Genomic DNA, 20,296 nt, shown 5'->3' with positions numbered 1-20,296 from the left:
TTTTATTCAAGGTAAGAGCCAAAGTCCTTACATGGTCTACAAAGCCCCCAAATCTGCCCCACTCCTGCCTCCCATTTACTTTTCTGACCTCGTCTGACCTTTCTAATATTCCTCCTTGCTAGCTCTTGCTCTTCCCTCTTGCTTGCTTCTCTCCACCTACACTGGACTTCCTGCTATTCCTTGAACACACCAAGCACACTGCTGCCTCAGGGGCTTTGCATTTATTCTTCCCTCTCCTTGGGCCACCCTCTCTTCCCCATATCTATATGGCTGTACTTTCTAGTCTGTTCAAATGTCAGCAAGGCCTTCCCTGACCACTCTATTTCATATTGCAATCAACTCTCCCACTCCACATGCCCCCTTCCTTGCTTTATTGCTATAGCATGTACCACCATCTAGTACACTATACAGTTTACTTATTTTGCATATTGTCTCTCTCCCCACACTGAAAGGCAAGGTTCCTGAGAAAAGGAATTTTTGTCTGTTTTCTTCATTGTGGTACTCTTCCCACACAGAACAGTGTGGGACATATAGTCAGCTTTCAATAAAGATTTCTTGAAAGACAATTAATATGGTATAGCCAGCATTGCAGACCAGATCTTTTTGGCTTCAAAGCCCACACCACTTCAGCTAAGAAGCTTCTAGTTGAAACAAATAGCTAAAGAATTTAAATAACTTGAAGACATAGAAATAGCAACTATCCAAAATGAAATACAGACAGAAAGAGGAATTTTCAAAATTGGAATCAGTGAGCAGTGGGAGGATTTCAAACAGCCTAATATATGTGCAACTGGAGTCTTTGACAAAGAGGCCAGCAAAATAATAGCTGAAAATTTTCTGAATCTGATGGAAACTTAACATTCACAGATTCAAGGAGCTCAATGAACACCAACCATAAGAATCATGAAGAAAACCACACAAAGGCACATCATAATCAAACTGTTAAAACCAGTGGTAAACAGAAAATCCTGAAAGCAGCCAGAGGGAAAAAAAGGCACATTATATACAGAAGAATAAAGGAAAAGGATGACAGCAGATTTCTTGTCAGGAATAATGCAAATGAGAAGACAGTGGAGCAATATCTTTAAAGCACTGAAAGGAAAAAAGTCAACCTAGAATTACATACCCAGTACGAATATCATTTAAAAATAGACAAAATAAGCATTATTTTAGACAGACAAGAGCTGAAAGATTTCATCGCCAACAGACCTCCACTGCAAGAAATGCTAAATAAAGTCCTTCAGGCAGAAGAAAAATGATGCCAGATAAAAATATGTATCCATATAAAGGAATGAAGATGAAAACATGCATCTACATACAGAGATGTGGCAATGGTAACTCCACTAGTAAATGTATAAGATTTTTTAAAATATTGAAATCTCTTTAAAACATAATTGACTTTTTAAACAAAATTAATGACACTGTATTTTGTGTTTTATAAAATAGGTATAAATAAAATGTATGACAAAGAAATAACGGTGAGGAAGGGTTAAACAGAAGTATATTATTGCCAGGTTCTTACACTCTGTGTGAAGTGGTGAATATTACTTGAGGGTAGACTGTAAGTTAAAGACTTGTACATGAATGTTCATAGCAATTCATGTGTAACAGCCCCAAACTGAAACCAATCCAAATGTCTATCCATACATGAATTGATAAGCAACTTGGGGTATATTTACAAAATTGGATACTACTTACAATAAAATGAAACGATATGTTATTACATGCAACAAAATGGATGAATCATAAAATAATTAAACTGAGAAAAAGAAGCCAGACAAAGAAAGGGTACAGACTATATAAGCACCTTTATATAATAAAACTGTAGAAGACATAAACTAATCTATAGTGACAGAAAACAAATCAGTGCTTGCCTGGTGGTGAGGTGGGGCAAGAAAGATTACAAAGGGTCACAAAGAAACTTCTGTGGTGGTGGTCTGTTTCATACATCTGTGTGTGAAAACTTATTAAATTGTACACATTATATGTGCGCAATTTACTGTATGTGAATTCTTCAATAAAGCTGTTTAAAAAACAATTTCGGACTAAATTTAGGTTAAAAAACAAAACATTTAGACTACATACAGTGTTCTTGCTCCATAAAGTAAAAATAAAATAGATGAAAGCTAAAACCAATAAAATAGTTATAATTTTTTAAGGGTTAGAGTGGATCATAGAAACCAATTAATCAAATATTTTTTTATTAGAGACAAAGGAACTGAGTCCCAGAGAAGTTTAGTGACTTCCCAGAGGTCTTATAGCTAAAGTTAACAGCTTACTAAACTATAAGATCCACAATAGCAGGGACTGTGTTATTTAGGTCACCACTGTATCCCCTACACCTAGTACAATGTCTGAGACATAGTACAAGCTCAATAAATATCTGACTATCTTTACCCTGGAAAGAAAGGTAAAAAGGAAGATAAATGAAAGAAAATCTCCTTTGCAATATGACTGAAAGTTTCCCCCTATCTTTGATTCTCCAATCTCTCTAACACAGATGAAAGAATTAAGCAATAGCTTTAATATCATAAATACAAGAGACTAAATTATATTCCATATCTTTAGCTTACTGGATATTTTATTATGTTCTAATGCTTAAAAATTTCTAATTCATGTTAGCAACTTTTAAATAAGCAGGAGAATTAATAGAAGATACTCTATTCATAAAGCTTACTGACATTTTCAAATTTAAAAAAAAATGGAAAGAAATGTGCTTACCAAAAATTTCTCCATTTTTGGCATATTCTGTCACAAGGTACAACATGCTTTTGGTCTCCATTACCTATTGATAAATAATTCCACATTAGTCTCACAGGAAAAGATTGCAACATTCTACGGAGTTACCTAAATTAAAACTACTAATAAAAGTATCAAGTTATGAATAATTCAGAAGCTGGTGAGGTTTACAAGACTGACAATATCCTTATGCTAATATTTTTGTGAAAAATCTAGACCCTTCATCCTCCAAATGTGGTCCACAGACCAGCAGCAGGAGCAGCGGCACTGCCCAGGCTTCTGTTAGAAATGCAAAATCTCAGATCCCATGCCAGACCTACTGACAAAGAATTATCATTTTAACAAAATCTTCAGGTGACTATAATGCACATTCATGTTTGAAAAATACTAATATAGGTAACAGGAATTTTGAAGATCAACTTTTTACCTCCTCACTGACTTTTCTAGCTGTGTTTATATGGTAGAGCTTATAAAATAGAGCTCAGGTAATCTGGCCTGTAACCTAGCTAATCTGGCACAAAGTAACCTAGCTACTATACTTTCATATTTTTACAAAGTACTGTTATTTTAAAACATTGTTCAAAAGCTTCTTCATAGCTCCACTGCTATACACTTTTATTTAAATTAGTTTTTCTAAATTCAGAAAGGAACATACATACTGGCACATGCTAACAATGTAATATTTAAGTGCTATCTACTGAAAGGCTAAAAACTAATTTTGCTCTAACATTTAAGTTTAGGACTATTCCTAAAACAGGTCTGAAAACTAAGAGCTACCTACAATTTGGGTCTAAACAACTCCAACAGTAAGTTAATGTAACTGATTATTGGAGTTCATATAAAGACAGAATTATCATGTGAATCGTGGTAGTTTTTTGGTTTGTTTGTTTTGTTTTTTAATTGAAGTATAGTTGAAGAATCATGGTAGTTTTAACCTCAGTTTGAGTTATGGGTCATCAGACTTCTAAGGATGTGATTAGTTTCTTATAAGTATCCTCTTTAGGGAAAAAAAGAAGAAGCCCAAGGGGAGAAACACTCTGACATAACTTTGCTCTAAGAGGCCCTCTGCAGTTTTAGGAATTGTTTTGAGTGGCACACCATAGTCTCTCATTCTCAACTAACAGTAATGCTCTCCAATGGTCTCCACATGGTTTACATTATAAATCTCTATTGATAAAGTCATTTAGCCAAATATATACATGTATGTATGTATAGAGGTAAATGTATATATACACATATATGTATATATATTTATGAGTATATACACATAGAGACACAAATTACATACTTGTGCCATTTTATAAATATATTATATACATTATAAGAGGCACACAAGAAGATAAATATAAAAGATAAACAGAATTAGAAGTTCTAATATTTTCTTATTATACCCCAAGGGATACTTGTGCTAACCAATTTGAGTGCACAGAGTAGCGTGCTAGCACTAGCTCTCTGAGGAAAAAAAAAGAGCCTGACTTGTAAACCAATTTCTGTGGTGTAAAAATACTCCTACCATCGCTGATTTTGAGCTATTGACACTAACATGGTGTTAACTGGCTCACAAAAGTTCTGAAAATTTAACAATCAGCTCTCACAAGCAAGTACAGGCTGAGCCCAGCACACCACTAGGTACACACATCATACTTAGAGATCAAAGTCATAGACTAGCATACTGTAACATTTTAGCTTAAAAACCGTTTTCCAATATAAAAATTCTAAATATTAAGGAATAGAAATATAAAAAAGGGTTTTATATTACATTATCATTCTTAAATATAAATTACTCTTCAAAAATCTGAGAAAAATCTTCCTTTTACAAAAACATGGCTTGGGCTTCCCTGGTGGTGCAGTGGTTAAGAATCCACCTGCCAATGCAGGGGACACGGGTTCGAGCCCTGGTCCGGGAAGATCCCACATGCTGTGGAGCAACTAAAGCCGTGCGCCACAACTACTGAGCCTGCGCTCTAGAGCCCGCAAGGCACAACTACTGAGCCCGTGTGCTACAACTACTGAAGCCTGTGCACCTAGAGCCCATGCTCCGCAACAAGAGAAGCCACCACAATGAGAAGCCTGCGAACCGCAATGAAGAGTTGTCCCCGCTCACCACAGCTAGAGAAAGCCCACGCACAGCAGTGAAGACCCAACACAGCCAAAAATAAAATAAATTTTAAAAAACAACAACAAAAAAAACATGGCTTTACACTTGAAAGAGGTGCAGCTTATTTTAACAAAACTGTATCTTAATAAAGTTAATTAAAAAAAGTAACTTATTTACTTTATCTGATAAAAGAACCCCCTCCAAAATAAACATTTGGCTCTAGGTATTATAAAGTATGCCACTAAGTAATATACTATTTTAGCCTTTGTATTTCATAAAACATAAACAATATATTTTTTAAGTAAGCAAAACTGCCATATCCTCATTAATGTTACCACCACCAAAACCCAGTAGGTTTAAGCATGTTATCATAAACGCACAACTACAAACTTGGCAATCAAATAACTTACAGTCTGAGAGACAACTTAAAATTAAGCTGCTAGCAGTTTTTTATTTCTTAATTTTTAATTTAAATATAGAAAAATGGATGTATTCAGATGAATAAAAGCATATAGTTATCGTTTTATAGACTAAAAAAACTAACATAAAAGAAAAATTATGATGTAAAATAGAGTATTGAATGTAAAAAGCATGGAGAGGTGTAAAGCTAAGTCATACCTGATAAAGTTTGATTATGTGAGGGTGGTCTAACATTTTCATTATTTGTACTTCTCGGTAGATTTTCTCAAGGTTCACTGCATCCAGCTGAGACTTATCTATTATTTTTATCGCCACCTGCATCCCAGACACAAATAAATACAATTAGTACACAATGGTTAACATTTCCAGTTAAGAATCTTTTAAAAAAATGACATCTAAGACTTCGCCTGTAGGTCCCTGTGACGATGATAACTAGCTTAAATTCAATGCTCATTCATTCATCATTCAACAAGTATTTCTTAAACATCTACCATGTATAAGGCACTGTGGCAGATTGTTTGGGAGTGTCTCTAATGTGCTATGAAGAATAACCCTGCAAAGATACTTGAATAAAACATATTTCTCTTTCAGTACAACTGTAACTCCTTATTCCACTTAAAAACCGAAAAAATAAAATCTCAGCAGTTTCAATTAGTTATCATCCCACTGCAAAGTACCTATAAACAAATGATCAGCCAAGTAAAAGACAGTTTCTTTTATACTGAAATACAATTGTTCTAGAAAAGCAAGTGATAGGTTCCAAAGCATAGAGATACACCTTTCTGGAAAAAAACTAAGTGTAAATAATTAAAACTCATCTACATGAAAAGATACCAATTGGATTAAATTTTGTTTTAAAAATCAAGTGCAAAAACTCAAATGTTAGTAATCACACTAAATTTTTACTTCCTTAAAGGAATGTGATTTCAAAAAATGTGGCCTCTTCCTGTCATAACTAGATAGGAACCCAAACCACTCAAAAGTTAACAATTTGAAGGAAATGCATCTGAAGGTGAATAACTAGGTAGTCAGAAATCAACAATCGCGTACTTTCTTCATGGAACCAAAAAGAACTAATTTTTTTAAATTAGTATTTGGCATTTGGTTAGGAAATAAGCTATTCTGACTCAGATAAAACTTTCAGAAAATTGGGAACTACCCAAACTTTAACAAGTTCTGAAAAAACTCTGAAATGTACTTCACATTCTACCCAAAAGCATTCTGAACATAATTCGGTCTTATGTTGTTGTTTCAGGGTAATTTTTTATATCAATTATTGTATGTGGTATAATAGTTCAATACTCCTAAAAGGTAATCAAGAAAATAGGACTCAACCTGTCAACTCACTTAATTCCCTTAGGCTCCTGTTAATACATTTTTTCTTCTTTCATTACAGTTGCCCTGTCCTTTCCTGTTATCTCTTAAAGTTCTACAGTAAAGTTTACTTCTTACCTTTCTCTATTTCTATTTTGCTGTCCATAGCTTGTTTCCTAATTTGAATTAATTGTAACTCATAGAAGAACTCAAGCTTCCCAAGGGAAATAAGATTACTAAACATGACAAGTAAAATTAAATTTATTGCCTAAGAAGAAAGGGGGTAGCTCCTTCTCTAGGCAGTAAAGTTTGCAGGTTTTGTGATAGCTATTTTCATTATGTTTGGTGGTATTTATCCCCATATCAAAATATTCTAGAAAGTAAAAAGTGCTAAACTTTGACTGCTAGAGGAGTGACTGATTAATATTGTACTTGCTAGTAGGAATATTATTGAACCACCTCAAACCAATACATGTAAGATGACCGCCCTGCCCAACTACAGTATGATAGAATACAGGATTATCAGTTATTTTGGGTAACTTTGGGTAAAAGCTGCCAGATAAAAAGATAAGTGTATATTTTAATTTCCTCAACATTCCTTAGGAAGGTAACATGGAGTTTCATAGACATGCATATTTTGAAGAAAATTTCTTGCCCTACAATTTCTGGAGTGCATCTACATACCAGTAGTCCCTCCCTAACAAAAAGCTTTTATAATGAAGTGGGTCACAATTATCTAATAAACAGAAAAAATAAATAAATAGAAAGGAATCATGGTTTTAAAAATCTCAGCATGGTTATTGTCATTAAGAAAATTTTTTATTATATATATCTTGAGCATCATATTTAATGTTAAAGAAAAAGTTTAAATACTAAATACCAATTAAAGTGAGGTATTACCAAGAGATTTCTCCTCTTTGATACTTTTTTGGAATCTGGGCCTCAAATAATGAAAAAGTGAAAAATATATGTTACCTAATTAAATTTTATTAAGTTATAAACTCATTATTTAACTGTTCTCAGCCAAAAAATTCTCTAATGACAAAATATAATTCTCTCCTCAATTTTATCTCGGGTCACAGACTGTATGTATGTGGACCACAAGGCTATATATTTATATCTTCACACTGTTACCCCTTGTTTGTAAGGCTGCTTTCAGAGGATTATGAAAAAGTAGATTGTGTGTTAGCATGCTCCTTGTAATAGTCAGGGCTAGTCTAACTGCTATAACAAGTAGACCCCAAAACGTACACTGATTTGAACACAACGGAAGTTTATTTTTCATGCAGCAAAACTGGACGGATAAAGAAGTTAGCAGGTAGCCCTCTTCCATGCAGTCATACGATGTATACAAGGAGTCTTTATTACCTTTAAAGGGTTAAATAAAGGTGGTAAAGGGTAAAGGATAGACAGTCCTGGGAATTCCCAGGTGGTCCAGTGGCTAGGACTCTGTGCTTTCACTTCAGGGGGCCCGGGTTCAATCCCTGGTCGGGGAACTAAGATCCCACAAGCCACGCAGCTCATGGCCAAAGAAAAAAAAGGACAGACAACCCTGAAGGTTGTCCCCATTCCAGTCACACAGAAGGAGAAAAAAGCTTGGAGGAGCCCTCCTGAGAGGTTTTTATGGGCCAGTCCTGGAAGTGACACACAATAGTTAAAACTTAGTCATATGACCATACCTAAATGTAAGGGAGGCCAAGAAACATTTGAGCTGTAGGTCCAGGAAGAAGAGGAAAGAGTGGAGTTTTGGTGATCAGGTAGTCATCTCTGCTATACTCTTCCAGGTAATTTCTTAACAATGGGACTCTTTACCAAGTACTTCCCAGAAATATGATGATGACTTTCACAATTGTACAGCACTTTTTAATTTAACATGATACTTTCATATATTTTATCTCATTTATATCTCAATTTTTTGAAGTAAATGGAACAAGCAGTACACTCATGAGTTGATGAAACTGAGGTTCAAAAGATGTTACATAATCTACAAAGGTTCTAAAGCTCAAGTGAATTAATGGGAAATAACCCACAGGCCTTCTAACTTCAAGTTCCATCTTTTCACTCTTCAATGAGCCTATTATTAACACATTTACTGAGCACCTGTTGTATGCCCGGAATTATGTCCAGGATACAAAAATGAACAATATGTGATTCCTACCTTCAAGGAACTTAATAGGTCTGTGAGAACAAAGAGAACACATTTTGGAAAACAAATTTAATGAACAACAAACATCTGCATTGGAGGATTTCCCCAATGTTGTACGAAATTCTGAATTTACAAAAGAGCTGTGCTCCACTAGTTCATTTTAAAGATAACTATGGGGGTTACCCTGGTGGCGCAGTGGTTGAGAGTCCGCCTGCCGATGCAGGGGACACGGGTTCGTGCCCCAGTCTGGGAAGATCCCACATGCCGCGCAGCGGCTGGGCCCATAAGCCATGGCCGCTGAGCCTGCGCATCCGGAGCCTGTGCTCCGCAGCGGGAGAGGCCACAACAGTGAAAAAGGCCCGCGTACCGCAAAACACACACACACACACACACACACACAAAAGATAACTATGAACTTAGATTTCTGGGAACTTCCTCTCTGCATCCCTTCTCTACTTAGTTCTGAACATAGTACCAAGGACAAAATCTCATGGTTACAACAAAGTCAAGCAAGGGACTCCAAATCAAAGGATCCATTTTTGGTGTTGCTCATCTAAATTATTCAACTAATTCCCAATTATGCATACAATATCTTAAAAAAACCTTCAATGAATTTATATGGTGATAAAAAATTAATATTTCTTCTGCTAGGACACAAAAGGAAGGTTTCCTATTCAACTTTGGAGAGCGTATTGGATAAACTAGAATAATTACTATCAAACTAAATCCCATGTAAAGTAGCAACACTGGATATTCAACCTCATAAATAGGAAAATGTATATATACTTAATATAATGTTATATGTCAATTATATCTCAAAAATACTTTTTCAAATTATATTCATAAAGATGAAAAAACACCCTTGTGAGCTAAAATTCAATGAGATGGCCATTTTTATATACTGTTAGTAGGAATATAAAATAGGTTATAATTTTTCTGGAAGGTGATTTGGCAATCTTTTGCAAGAACCTTAAAAATCATCCATCCCATTTAGCCTAAGGTTTCTATTTCTGAGCATTTATTTGTAGAAAATAATCTGAAATGATGATGAAGATTTGTGTGTAAATATATTCAAGAGTATTGCTTATAATATAAAAAATAGAAACAATAATTGGGAAATAAGTACATGATTTATGGTAGGTTTATATTATGACCGTTATACAGCTATTAAAATAGTTCCTTTTAATAATATGGAGAAATGATGAGACTAAAATATTAAATTAAAAAATGAGGATATCATTGCAGTCTCAACACAAGGTATATATAGAAAAAGACCAATAAAAACTAGATATAAATATGACAAAAATGTTATTGGTGGGTGAAAAAAAAAATCATGAATTATTTTATTTTCCTGATTTACTTTTCAGTGCAATTTTTCTTCAATGAGCATGAACTACTTTTTTAATAAGAAAAAAAAAGAAAAGTGAAATGAAGTTATATTTATTATATATGCTAACTTCTCCATCTGTGAAACATTAGTCATTTTCATTTTATTATTTCTCTAAGTTCTCTATAAAATGGTTATATTATTTAATAAGATTTAAATATTAATTATGAAGACTATATACATAGAAATGTTTCCAACAATGTTAAGCAAAAAAAAAAAGTAAAAGTAACAACTATGTAAAACACAAATTTGCAAAGAAGACAAAGAATTAAATGTAAGAGCAGAAATGAAATAGTGTTAAGCTGATGGATAAAAGGGATTTTTTCAAGTTTCAAAATGTAATTTAATGGTAATGGTACACTTTTTGATACTTTTAGAAACAATTATTTCACTTCTCATAAAAGAAATATTAATCTCATGCACTTAAAGAAACCACACACAAAACTGGCTTTGGGGGACTTTATAAGGAGTTACACAATAAGAGCTATCCTTCTAGTAAAAAATCAGAAGGGATTAACATATGTTTGCTGTCTCAGGTAATATGTGGTTCAGTACTATTTACTACTAATACACTAATTCTACACTGTCCTTCTGAAGTACCAAGGAGCAAAATCCTTACCATATAATTAGACCTCTGAAATTAAAAAAGTGAACGCACTTTTCAAGCTTATACATTAAATCACAGGTAGAATCAGAACATACCAGCCTATTGTTTGATTGAATAGTGATTGTGATTGAGTGGTCTACAATGAAAGGGTTTCTGAAAGCAGTAATAAAACTGACATGGAGTTCTCCAGTTATCCTTTAAGAATAAATAAACTTTTTTTCCAGTTTAAAATTTGACTTTTAAAATGTAAGAATTTACACAATAAAATAAATCCTCATTAAAATTTAATCTGACTTTTATAATGGTGTGTAAGGAAAAGAGATTGGAGGAAAGGTAAATGTCACTACACTTTTAGATCCATAAAAATTGAACAGAGAATTTTTAAGACTATAAAACGAAGTGATTAAAAATAATCTATCTTAGGGCTTCCCTGGTGGCGCAGTGGTTGAGAGTCTGCCTGCCGATGCAGGGGACACGGGTTCATGCCCTGGTCCAGGAAGATCCCACATGCCACGGAGCGGCTGGGCCCGTGAGCCATGGCCGCTGAGCCTGCGCTCCACAACGGGAGAGGCCACAACAGTGAGGGGCCCGCGTACCACAAAAACAAACAAACAAACAAAAAATAATCTATCTTAAAAAGTACTTAAATAAATCAACAAAAAGAAAACTCAATTAAAAAAACTGGCCCAAAGACAAAAAGCAATTCACAAAAGAAATGTAAACAGTCATCTTATAAAACTGTAATCAAAGTAAATCAAAGAAATGCAAATTCAAATAAAAATATTGTTTTTCCCTATCAAACTGGTAAAGATTTAAAAATTATGTATTCTTCCTGACAAAAATTACTAGGTACTCCTATTTTGGAGGTAATTTGGCATCTCATGCCATCAGATATGGATGTAAGGACATACTCCCTGACCCAAGAATTCCACTGCTATGGGATTACCCTGAGGAAATAATCAGATAGATGCACAAAGATGTATATACAGGAATGTGCTCTGAAATATTATTTTAGAAAGAGAAACAGCAAGAGAGAGAAATAATCTAAATGTTCAATAACAGGAAATTGATTAAATGAAATACAGAGAGTCAAATGCAAGGATATTATTTAACCATGCTTTTAGACATTATTTTTTTAAATGGGAAAATGTTAATAACAGATTTAGTAAAAAACACAGATTATATGTATAGATGACATCAATTTTATTTTATATATATATATATATAAAATATATGTGAATAGCTAAGAGTATATGAACCAAATATTAACAGTGGTTGTCTCTTGGTCTGGATGGTGGAATTAAAATAGGAATGTTTATTTTCTTCTTCAAGTTTTTCAACAATGTCTACAAAGAACATACATATCTTTTGTAATTGGGGGAAAAACACATAAATACTATGTTTACTTTAAAGAAGAAAAAACACATTTTCAGTTTAATTCATCCAAGATTCCCATGTTAACCTGTTTAAAGTATTTTTTAAATGTTTTTTAAAATGAAAAGTTTCTGATGAAATTCCCAAATGTAACCATCTTTCACGCTTCCAATAAACTCAAACTGGATATATGGGCTGCTTCTCTTTGAAGGGTGAGAAGGCATTCTCCACAAATGTCCTGTATAAAGGAACTTTTACATAAATGACATATTTTAAAAATATGGAGGTGGAAAGTAGAAGAGGTATTAGGTACACTAAAGAGGAAAGAAAGATATCTTAATGAATTCCTGGAATCCATTTGGCTCCAAGGAAATGAATCTGCCATCAGTAGTGGGCCATAAATCAAATAACATCATGTGAATCCAGGAATCGAGGCCAGTTTCAGTTATTTCCAAATAAATGGTTTCTTAATTGCCTGATGACTGGGACAGAATTTCCCAGTGGAATTAAAAGCAGAATGCATGAAACCCTGTTAAGCATTTCTACAGAATATAAAAATTTATACAACTCGTATTTTGCATGTTTGTCTCCCCCTCCTCCCAAAGAACAGATCATTCTGAACAATATGTAGCAGAATAAACTTGACAAATTTTACTTGTCTGGAGTGCCAAGAAACTAAAGAACAATTTCTAGTAAAGCATATATGTTCCATGAAAAATCTAATTTAAAGATCATACATAGGCCTAGATACAAACATTACTGGTTAACTTATTTGGTAACAATTCCTCCTGTTGCACATAGTACAGCTGCTTCTTGACATCTGGAATATTTTATAGAACAAGATTAACACCAAGACTGCAGAGAGGAGTCTTAAAATTTTAAAGCAAAATATAAAATTCAAATGTATTAAAAAATTGAGTTCTCTTCCTCAAGAAATACCATAATCAGGGTGTAATATGCCCTTCTTTTGTTTCTACCTTTGCTCTAAAAATGCAATTTTGTACTTAACTATTTGGAAAGCTTTAAAAATGCTTACATTTTAAGGTAGTAGTTAGTTTACGAATTATACCTAAATATAAAAGTGCCCAAATGCACACAGAATGATTTTCAGTGAAAAAAGCAGTTTTTGAAAGTCCCTTGCTATGCTTTATATTCCAGATTTTCTTAATTATAAGTAATACCTACATGCCATTTTAATAAAATAATTTTCAGAATCTGTGTGAAATATCTTTAAGATTCCATGGACCACACATTCATATGCTCTTTAGCCAAGCAACACAAGAGGTATGGTATTGAGGAAAACTCAATTATCACAGAAAAGGTGTGAAAATAACTAATGATGGTTATCTCTGGGTGGTGATATTATAGTTAATTCTTTTCATTTATCTTCACTTTTAAAAATGTTCAATAATAAACATGATAGATTTGATAATAAAAATACACTATTTCTTTAATGTAAAAACAATACCTTCTTACTTGGTAATTTCCCTTCTAGGAATTTACCTCCAATCTCTCCCCCTTAAAATAACTGAAAATGCAGATACAGAGTTATATACATAAAAATTATTCACTGCAAATTATTTATTGTAAGTGAAAACTTGAAACTGCATAATGTTAAATAAGAAAACTGTTAAGTAAAATAGGATTCATCTACAAGGTAGAACATTATGCAGCTATTAAAAATGTTTAATAAAGTTATATATAATAAGCAAAATGTTTAGGCTATAATGATAAGTGGAAAAAGAAGATACAATTTATATAAGTATATCTACCATGTGATCTCATCTATGGGGAAAAAAAAGCATTAAAAAAAAAAGAAAGACTGGAGGGAAATATACCATAATGTTAAGAATGATTTATTTCCACTGAGGGAGGAATTACACATGTACTTTTTTGTGCACTATATTCTTCTTGATATTTTCTACAGCAAGATTATGTTTCTTTTATAGAGACAAAAAAGTTTAAGGGCACAAATGACTTTTCTGAAATTTTATTTAACAGACAAAAAAAACAACAACAAGAAACTAGTCATATGCTTAGTTAGAGGGAAAAAGTTCTTTACTAGTGCAGTATTAATAAAATACACTTCTCAAGGACACTCACAGCATAGCAAACTAGCAACCACTACTGCCTAAAATAGTTTAACAGTCTAAATGCTACTATTCTTTTTCCATTATGTTAATTTTATAAAATTAGCTACTCTAATTCATAAATCACAAACCAATACTACAAAGCTTTTATGAAGTATTATATTAAGAAGCTGGATTCTACCATCACCTGCCTTCCCTTTTGTGTGTAAAATTTACATAGAGATCTAACATTAGAACACTGCTTCAGATGATGATGTAATTATATTTCTTAAACAATGTTAAGCTATTTGATAGATTAGACCAAAATGAAGATCTCTTTTGTCTACTGATTTTTTTTTTCCACCTAAAAGGCAGTATTGGATCTCCCAAGCTCTGTGAAAATACATCATTTTTCAGTGATACAGAACAAGAGACGGAGAACCAATTAAAAATAAAAGGGTCCAACTGTTCATCACTTAGCTGTTCAAACTGAACCCTAAAATTTGCCTGGAGTTCAAACTTGGGAAAAAAGACCCTTACATTTTATTTTATTTATTTTTTGCGGTACGCGGGCCTTTCACCGCTGTGGCCTCTCCCGTTGCGGAGCACAGGCTCCGGACGCGCAGGCTCAGCGGCCATGGCTCACGGGCCCAGCCGCTCCGTGGCATGTGGGATCTTCCCGGACCGGGGCACGAACCTGTGTCCCCTGCATCGGCAGGCGGACTCTCAACCACTGCGCCACCAGGGAAGCCCAAGACCCTTACATTTTAAAACACACAAACTAATACTGATGTCAGTGCATACTATATTGAAGAAATCTTTCTAAGCAGTAAGTATAATCATATTTTATTGATATTGTTCTTTATGCCATATTAATTGTTCTCACTATAATTACTGTATGTTCAGCAATGAGAACCTCAAATAATGTTAAACAACACTTTAAAGTTTCCACTATCCATCTTACTTATAGTATTTGAGGTAGTTGTTGTATTTATTAAAGATACAAATATTTACCCAGTGAATAAAGATAAAAAATACTGCTTTAAATCCTCATTAATAGCAAACTACAGTAAGAAACAATTGCATCTGTGCTAAACAATTCTTAACGAAAATTACCACAAAAGTTCACAGAGCAACTTTATAAAACTTGACATGTACAGGAACTTTTCTCTTCATCAATGCCTTGCTATCTCCCTCACCCCTCTCATCTTTAATATCTCCAGTTACAATAAATTACCACAACACTCATACCCACCCATCTTAAATTCACACTATTTCTTTTTAAATGTTAAGAACACTTTCTTAGAAAAGCAACGATAGATGGGTTCTACGGACTAGAAATTTAGCTTTTACTTTAAATCATTTTACACAAATATACTATGCACACAATTCAGGATCTGAGTGCTCTTTCATGATCTGACCTGTGCCTTCAATTACAAATGCGTTGATCTCACTGATAGCCAAACCATGATACTACTCCACACTGCCCCCTAGCCCTACAAAATATATCAGTTTAAAAGTTACGGTTTGAAAGGACAACCTCAAGAAAAAGTGTCAGTCACTTATCAGCTCCCCTTAAGCAGTTCTTAAATAGATACTATATTACCTAAATTTGACCTAATAAGTAACAGCTGACAATTAAATCTTTCAATTAATACTTATAAGAGCTGATGAGAAAAAAATGTTATGTGCTGATGGGTTTGGAATTCAACCACCTAACAATCTAGTTCAAAAGTTCTGTAGAAGTCCTTTGTGAAATTTGTTTGATTTTTAGAGTCATTAAGCAAGGACCCATATAAAAATACCCATTACAAATGCCTTCTTTTCACGTAATTAAAGGGCAAATAGCATGGCATTGGGCCATCGTTTTTTGGAGGAATGGAATTAACTTCTTTCTTCGTTTTTAAAAATGCTGGGATCAGATTAAGTAATCTCACTATAGTCACATTATTTATCAATACAAACTTAACCTAAATTTCTAACTCTGGTAAATTTGTGAGAGGAAAATTTGTGATTTTGGTCCTGATGCTAAAAACATAAGCCGGATTTCGGCTGCCTCCGGATAAGCAGGGGAGGGCAAAAAGTGAGGATGACACAATGACATATGCCCCTTCTTTTTGGAAATGGAATTCTTCACATTCAGCAAAACTTCTAAGAACAACAGCTACAAAAATCCCTCTAGTTTTCAAATGTCCTTTACCTTACACAGCCATTCTGAAAAAGAATTCTACGTTCATATCCGAACTCTGGTACATTTCGCACTAATAAGGGGAAACACTGAATAGGATGAAAACTGGAAGAAAGAAAAAAACTGAAAAAGGGTGAAACTCCAGAACAACTACAATGAGGCACAGTAGAGTACGTCAAAAACACAAGGTTTTATTCTAAAGAACGGTTTTGTTTCTACCGTTTTTCTAAAGTATTTAATTTGCACGTCTTAAAATAGAGACCCTGAGGAGAGCAGCTCGAAGCGGTGAAAGGAAGGGGGGGCGGGTTAGGTAAGAACAGAGACTTGCGAGAAAATATGTGCGGTGCATTAGAATGTGCAATGGAGGGGGGGATGCTAGCTTCACCGTCAGGAAGCAGTCGAGGGCTTTATGAGTAGAGAGGCAGAATATGCTGCGGCTTAAGGAACGCGTACTCACAGCCAGAATGCACACCTGGTAAAGGGATAACCTAGGATAAGAAAGACCAACCCACCAACTGTGCAAATGCAGAGATGACCATTTTAACCAGCTCTATTGTCTGGAGTAATAGGTGGAAATGCCTCAGGCACGAGATCAAACTAGCCTGACACTAAGTCAGAGATACTGTCTGGCAAAAAGAGAAAGAGAAGATGGACAGTGGCGGCCCGGGCATTCCCGGCCAGTGGCCCCTTCCTCGCGCGGGGGAGGGGCGCCGGGATCCCGGGAGCCGCGCGAAGCCCAGTCCGGGGAGTCCGAGCACAGGCGGTCCCCTCCTCGGGGCTGGCAACGTCTCTCACCGCGCAGCCCAGGAGCACGGAGACTTCCCCTCCCACCCCACCCCCAGCTGAAAGCAGGGAAGACGCGGAACTTGGGCTCCAGAGCGGAGGCCACAGACCAGGTCACGGCTCGGGTGGGAGGCTCTGGGTGAAATTCCGTGTGGCCACGGTGGTGGCCTAGGAAAGGCAAAGCCCCTGCTGGTCGGGCTTCCAATCGGACGACACTGGGGTCCGGGTGACGCGGCCCCGGTCGCTGCGGCGCTCACCGACCCCTGGACCTCCTGGGTCCTCATACTCCCAGGCCCTCTCGCCTCAGCTAGTGACCCGGCCTCTCGGATCTCCCCAGGCCCCCGCTGCGGCCGCCCCTCTCGGTCAAGCTCCTCTCCAGAACCCTCGCCTCGGACGCTCCCGCCGAGCCCCGGGCCGCACCTCCGTCCTGGTGATCCGGTGTCGCCCCAGCTTCACCACGGCGAAGTTGCCTTTCCCCAGCGTGCCCTCGATTTCGTAGAACCCCACCCGGACCGGCCCGCGCTGCAAGTGCCTCGGGCCATCCGCCATGACCATGCTGGGCCCCGCTGCTAGACACTGCGGACTGGAGCGCGGGCTGGAGGGCGGCGGGCAGGCTGGCTGGCTGCTCAGCTCCGCTCGGGCGACGGCCGCTCCGCTCACTCCTTCGCTCAGTCCCTCCCGCTCCGCAGGGCCCAGCCAGGCGCGCGCCGCCGCTGACGTGCGCCGACGTCAGGGGGCCGGGGAAGAGGGGCGGGGGCGGGACTGGGCCTCGATTGGTCACCATGGCGACCGGAGCACCGCGGACGTCCGCGGGCGGGCGGGTGTGAGGGAGGGCAGATGGGCGGGGCCTGGACGGCGCGTTTCTTCCGGGCTCCGGCGCCCTCCATGCTCCCCGTTGCCTCGCCGCTGCCAGGGGCGGGATAGCAGCCCGGCCCGCCCAGATCCTCGGCCACCCAGCCGAAGGGCAAGAGCGAGCCCTGGTGGGCGGAGCGGAGGGCTGCAGAAACCTGGGTCTGGCTCGGGTCTCCTTACCCCACCCCGGCGTTCCCCGCCCACCCGGGGACCTTCCCGCCAAAACCTCTCACCTATGACTACTGTGCGTCCTAAATTTGGAAAGGGCAAAGAACTGTGGCTGAGCAATGCATTGCTCACAGGCTCCTTTCTTTGTATCCTTTTTCATCTGTTTCTATATAAATCCCTCCAAATTTGATGTCTCTTAAGAATCATTCTGACAGCATCGCGGGCGCTTGTAGACTCACAGAATGTCAGCGTTGATGAGACCTTGGAGATCACCTAATCCAGGGATTTGAAGCCTCAAATGGGCTTTGGAGACCGAACCCCCTAAAATGTGTGCAATTTTTTGCCTCTTTGAGCTTGCCTCTGGGGAGATGGGACTATAGTTTTATCAGATTCTCAAACATGTTGGTGACCGGGAAAAGGTTAAGAAATACTTATTTAATCCAATTTCTTTTCAGATGAGGAGTCAACCCCAGGGAATGCAGGGAATTGCCAAAGTCACACAGGTAATGCTAGAATCAGGATTGCATATCGCCACACCAATCTTCCATATGGTGACCCAAGGAAACAGATAGTGTTATTTTAATATTTTGAAACATATTATGTGTCCTTAGACCTTGGTTTCTAAATGCCAGTCTCCAATAAAAAGAACCAGACTCTGGAGAAATGGCTGATTCTCAGACAGAGGGAGGGAAAGTATAAAATGCCCTTGAAAATCTTGTCCCATAAAGCAAGATTTTCAAAGAATGATGAGGATGTGTCAAAAGGAAACAGGAGGGCTTCCTTGGTGGCGCAGTGGTTGAGAGTCCGCCTGCCGATGCAGGGGACACGGGTTCGTGCCCTGGTCCGGGAAGATCCCACATGCCGCGGAGCGGCTAGGCCCGTGGGCCATGGCCGCTGAGTCTGCGCGTCCGGAGCCTGTGCTCCGCAACGGGAGAGGCCACAACAGTAAGAGGCCCGCGTACCGCAAAAAAAAAAAAAAAAAAAAAAAAAAAAAAGGAAACAGGAGCCAGTTTGAAGGTAACTCTACTTACCCATCTGGGACAATTTGAGCATCACGAATGAATAATGATGGAAATGGATTATAACAATGAATTTAAAAAAAAAGAATCCATGGGAGCTTACTTGTTCTTACAATGTTAAATAAGTATTGGGGGGGGGGAAGAAATGACAATTCTTGATAGTGGAATGTCAACTAATATACATACAAGAAATGATGAAATTAGGAAATCACCATTTTTCAACCATATAGTAGTAATTGACTCAGATAGAATTATCAATAGATGTTAAAAATCATTGGGTGAAATTTTGCTGGGGAAAAGGATGTTTACACAATCTCAAAGTATCCTCAGATTTCTTATTCATTACAAAGGGATAAAAACAGTACTTTCAGGGTGGAGAAATCTCACACACCACCATAACTAAATGGTCAAAGTTAATGTCACCAATTATGGGACAAAATGACATGATGTACCTCCTGATGTAAGGTACTGAGAAGTATACAGTATCTCTTTTGTAGTATTCCTGTCAAAAATACATCTTCTGAATCTAATCACAAAGAAACAATCAGAAAAAAATGCAACTTGAGAAACATTCTATCCAGCCATTGGTCTGGATCAGTATCCTGAAAGACTGTGGAACTGTTCTAGATTTAAGAGATTAAAGAGACATGTCACCAAAGGCAATATGTGACGCTGGATTGGGAGAAAAGAGCTAGAAGGAGTATTTTCTATTAAATTTGCCTATGGATTGCATATTGGATATTATTTATTTATATAAATTTATTTATTTATTTTTGGCTGCATTGAGTCTTCATTGCTGCTCGTGGGCTTTCTTTAGTTGCAGTGAGCAGGGGGTGAGGGGGCTACTCTTCCTTGTGATGCGCAGACTTTTCATTGTGGTGGCTTCTCTTGTTGCGGAGCACGGGCTCTAGGTGCACGGGCTTCAGTAGTTGTGGCTCTCAGGCTCTAGAACACAGGCTCAGTAGTTGTGGTGCACAGTCTTAGTTGCTCCACCACATGTGGGATCTTCCTGGACCAAGGCTCGAACTCGTGTCCCCTGAATTGGCAGGCGGATTCTTAACCACTGTGCCACGAAGGAAGTCCCAATAGTATCATTTAAATGTTAAGCTTTTTCAATTTTATGCTTGTGCTG

General features: G+C 37.2%; 1 protein-coding gene across 3 annotated transcripts in view; it reads right to left on the bottom strand.

Annotated features, from left to right (window-relative positions):
• SIK2 (salt inducible kinase 2) overlaps window positions 1-17,840 on the bottom strand; it is a 128,062-nt gene extending 110,222 nt beyond the window's left edge. For all 3 annotated transcript variants that reach the window (XM_079930175.1, XM_079930176.1, XM_079930177.1), the window contains exons 1-3: window positions 17,546-17,840; window positions 5,456-5,572; window positions 2,722-2,785 (exon numbers count right to left, since the gene is read on the bottom strand). In XM_079930175.1, coding sequence (XP_079786301.1) covers window positions 2,722-2,785; window positions 5,456-5,572; window positions 17,546-17,680 — 316 coding nt within the window. In that variant the 5' untranslated portion in view covers window positions 17,681-17,840. The remainder of the gene's footprint in view (window positions 1-2,721; window positions 2,786-5,455; window positions 5,573-17,545) is intronic.
• Window positions 17,841-20,296: the final 2,456 nt, after the last annotated feature.

Source organism: Stenella coeruleoalba, assembly GCF_951394435.1.
Source record: "Stenella coeruleoalba genome assembly, chromosome: 8".
Classification (NCBI taxonomy): domain Eukaryota; kingdom Metazoa; phylum Chordata; class Mammalia; order Artiodactyla; family Delphinidae; genus Stenella; species Stenella coeruleoalba.
The sequence above is the reverse complement of the archived record's forward strand: the minus strand, read 5'-3'. Positions and strand labels throughout refer to the sequence as shown.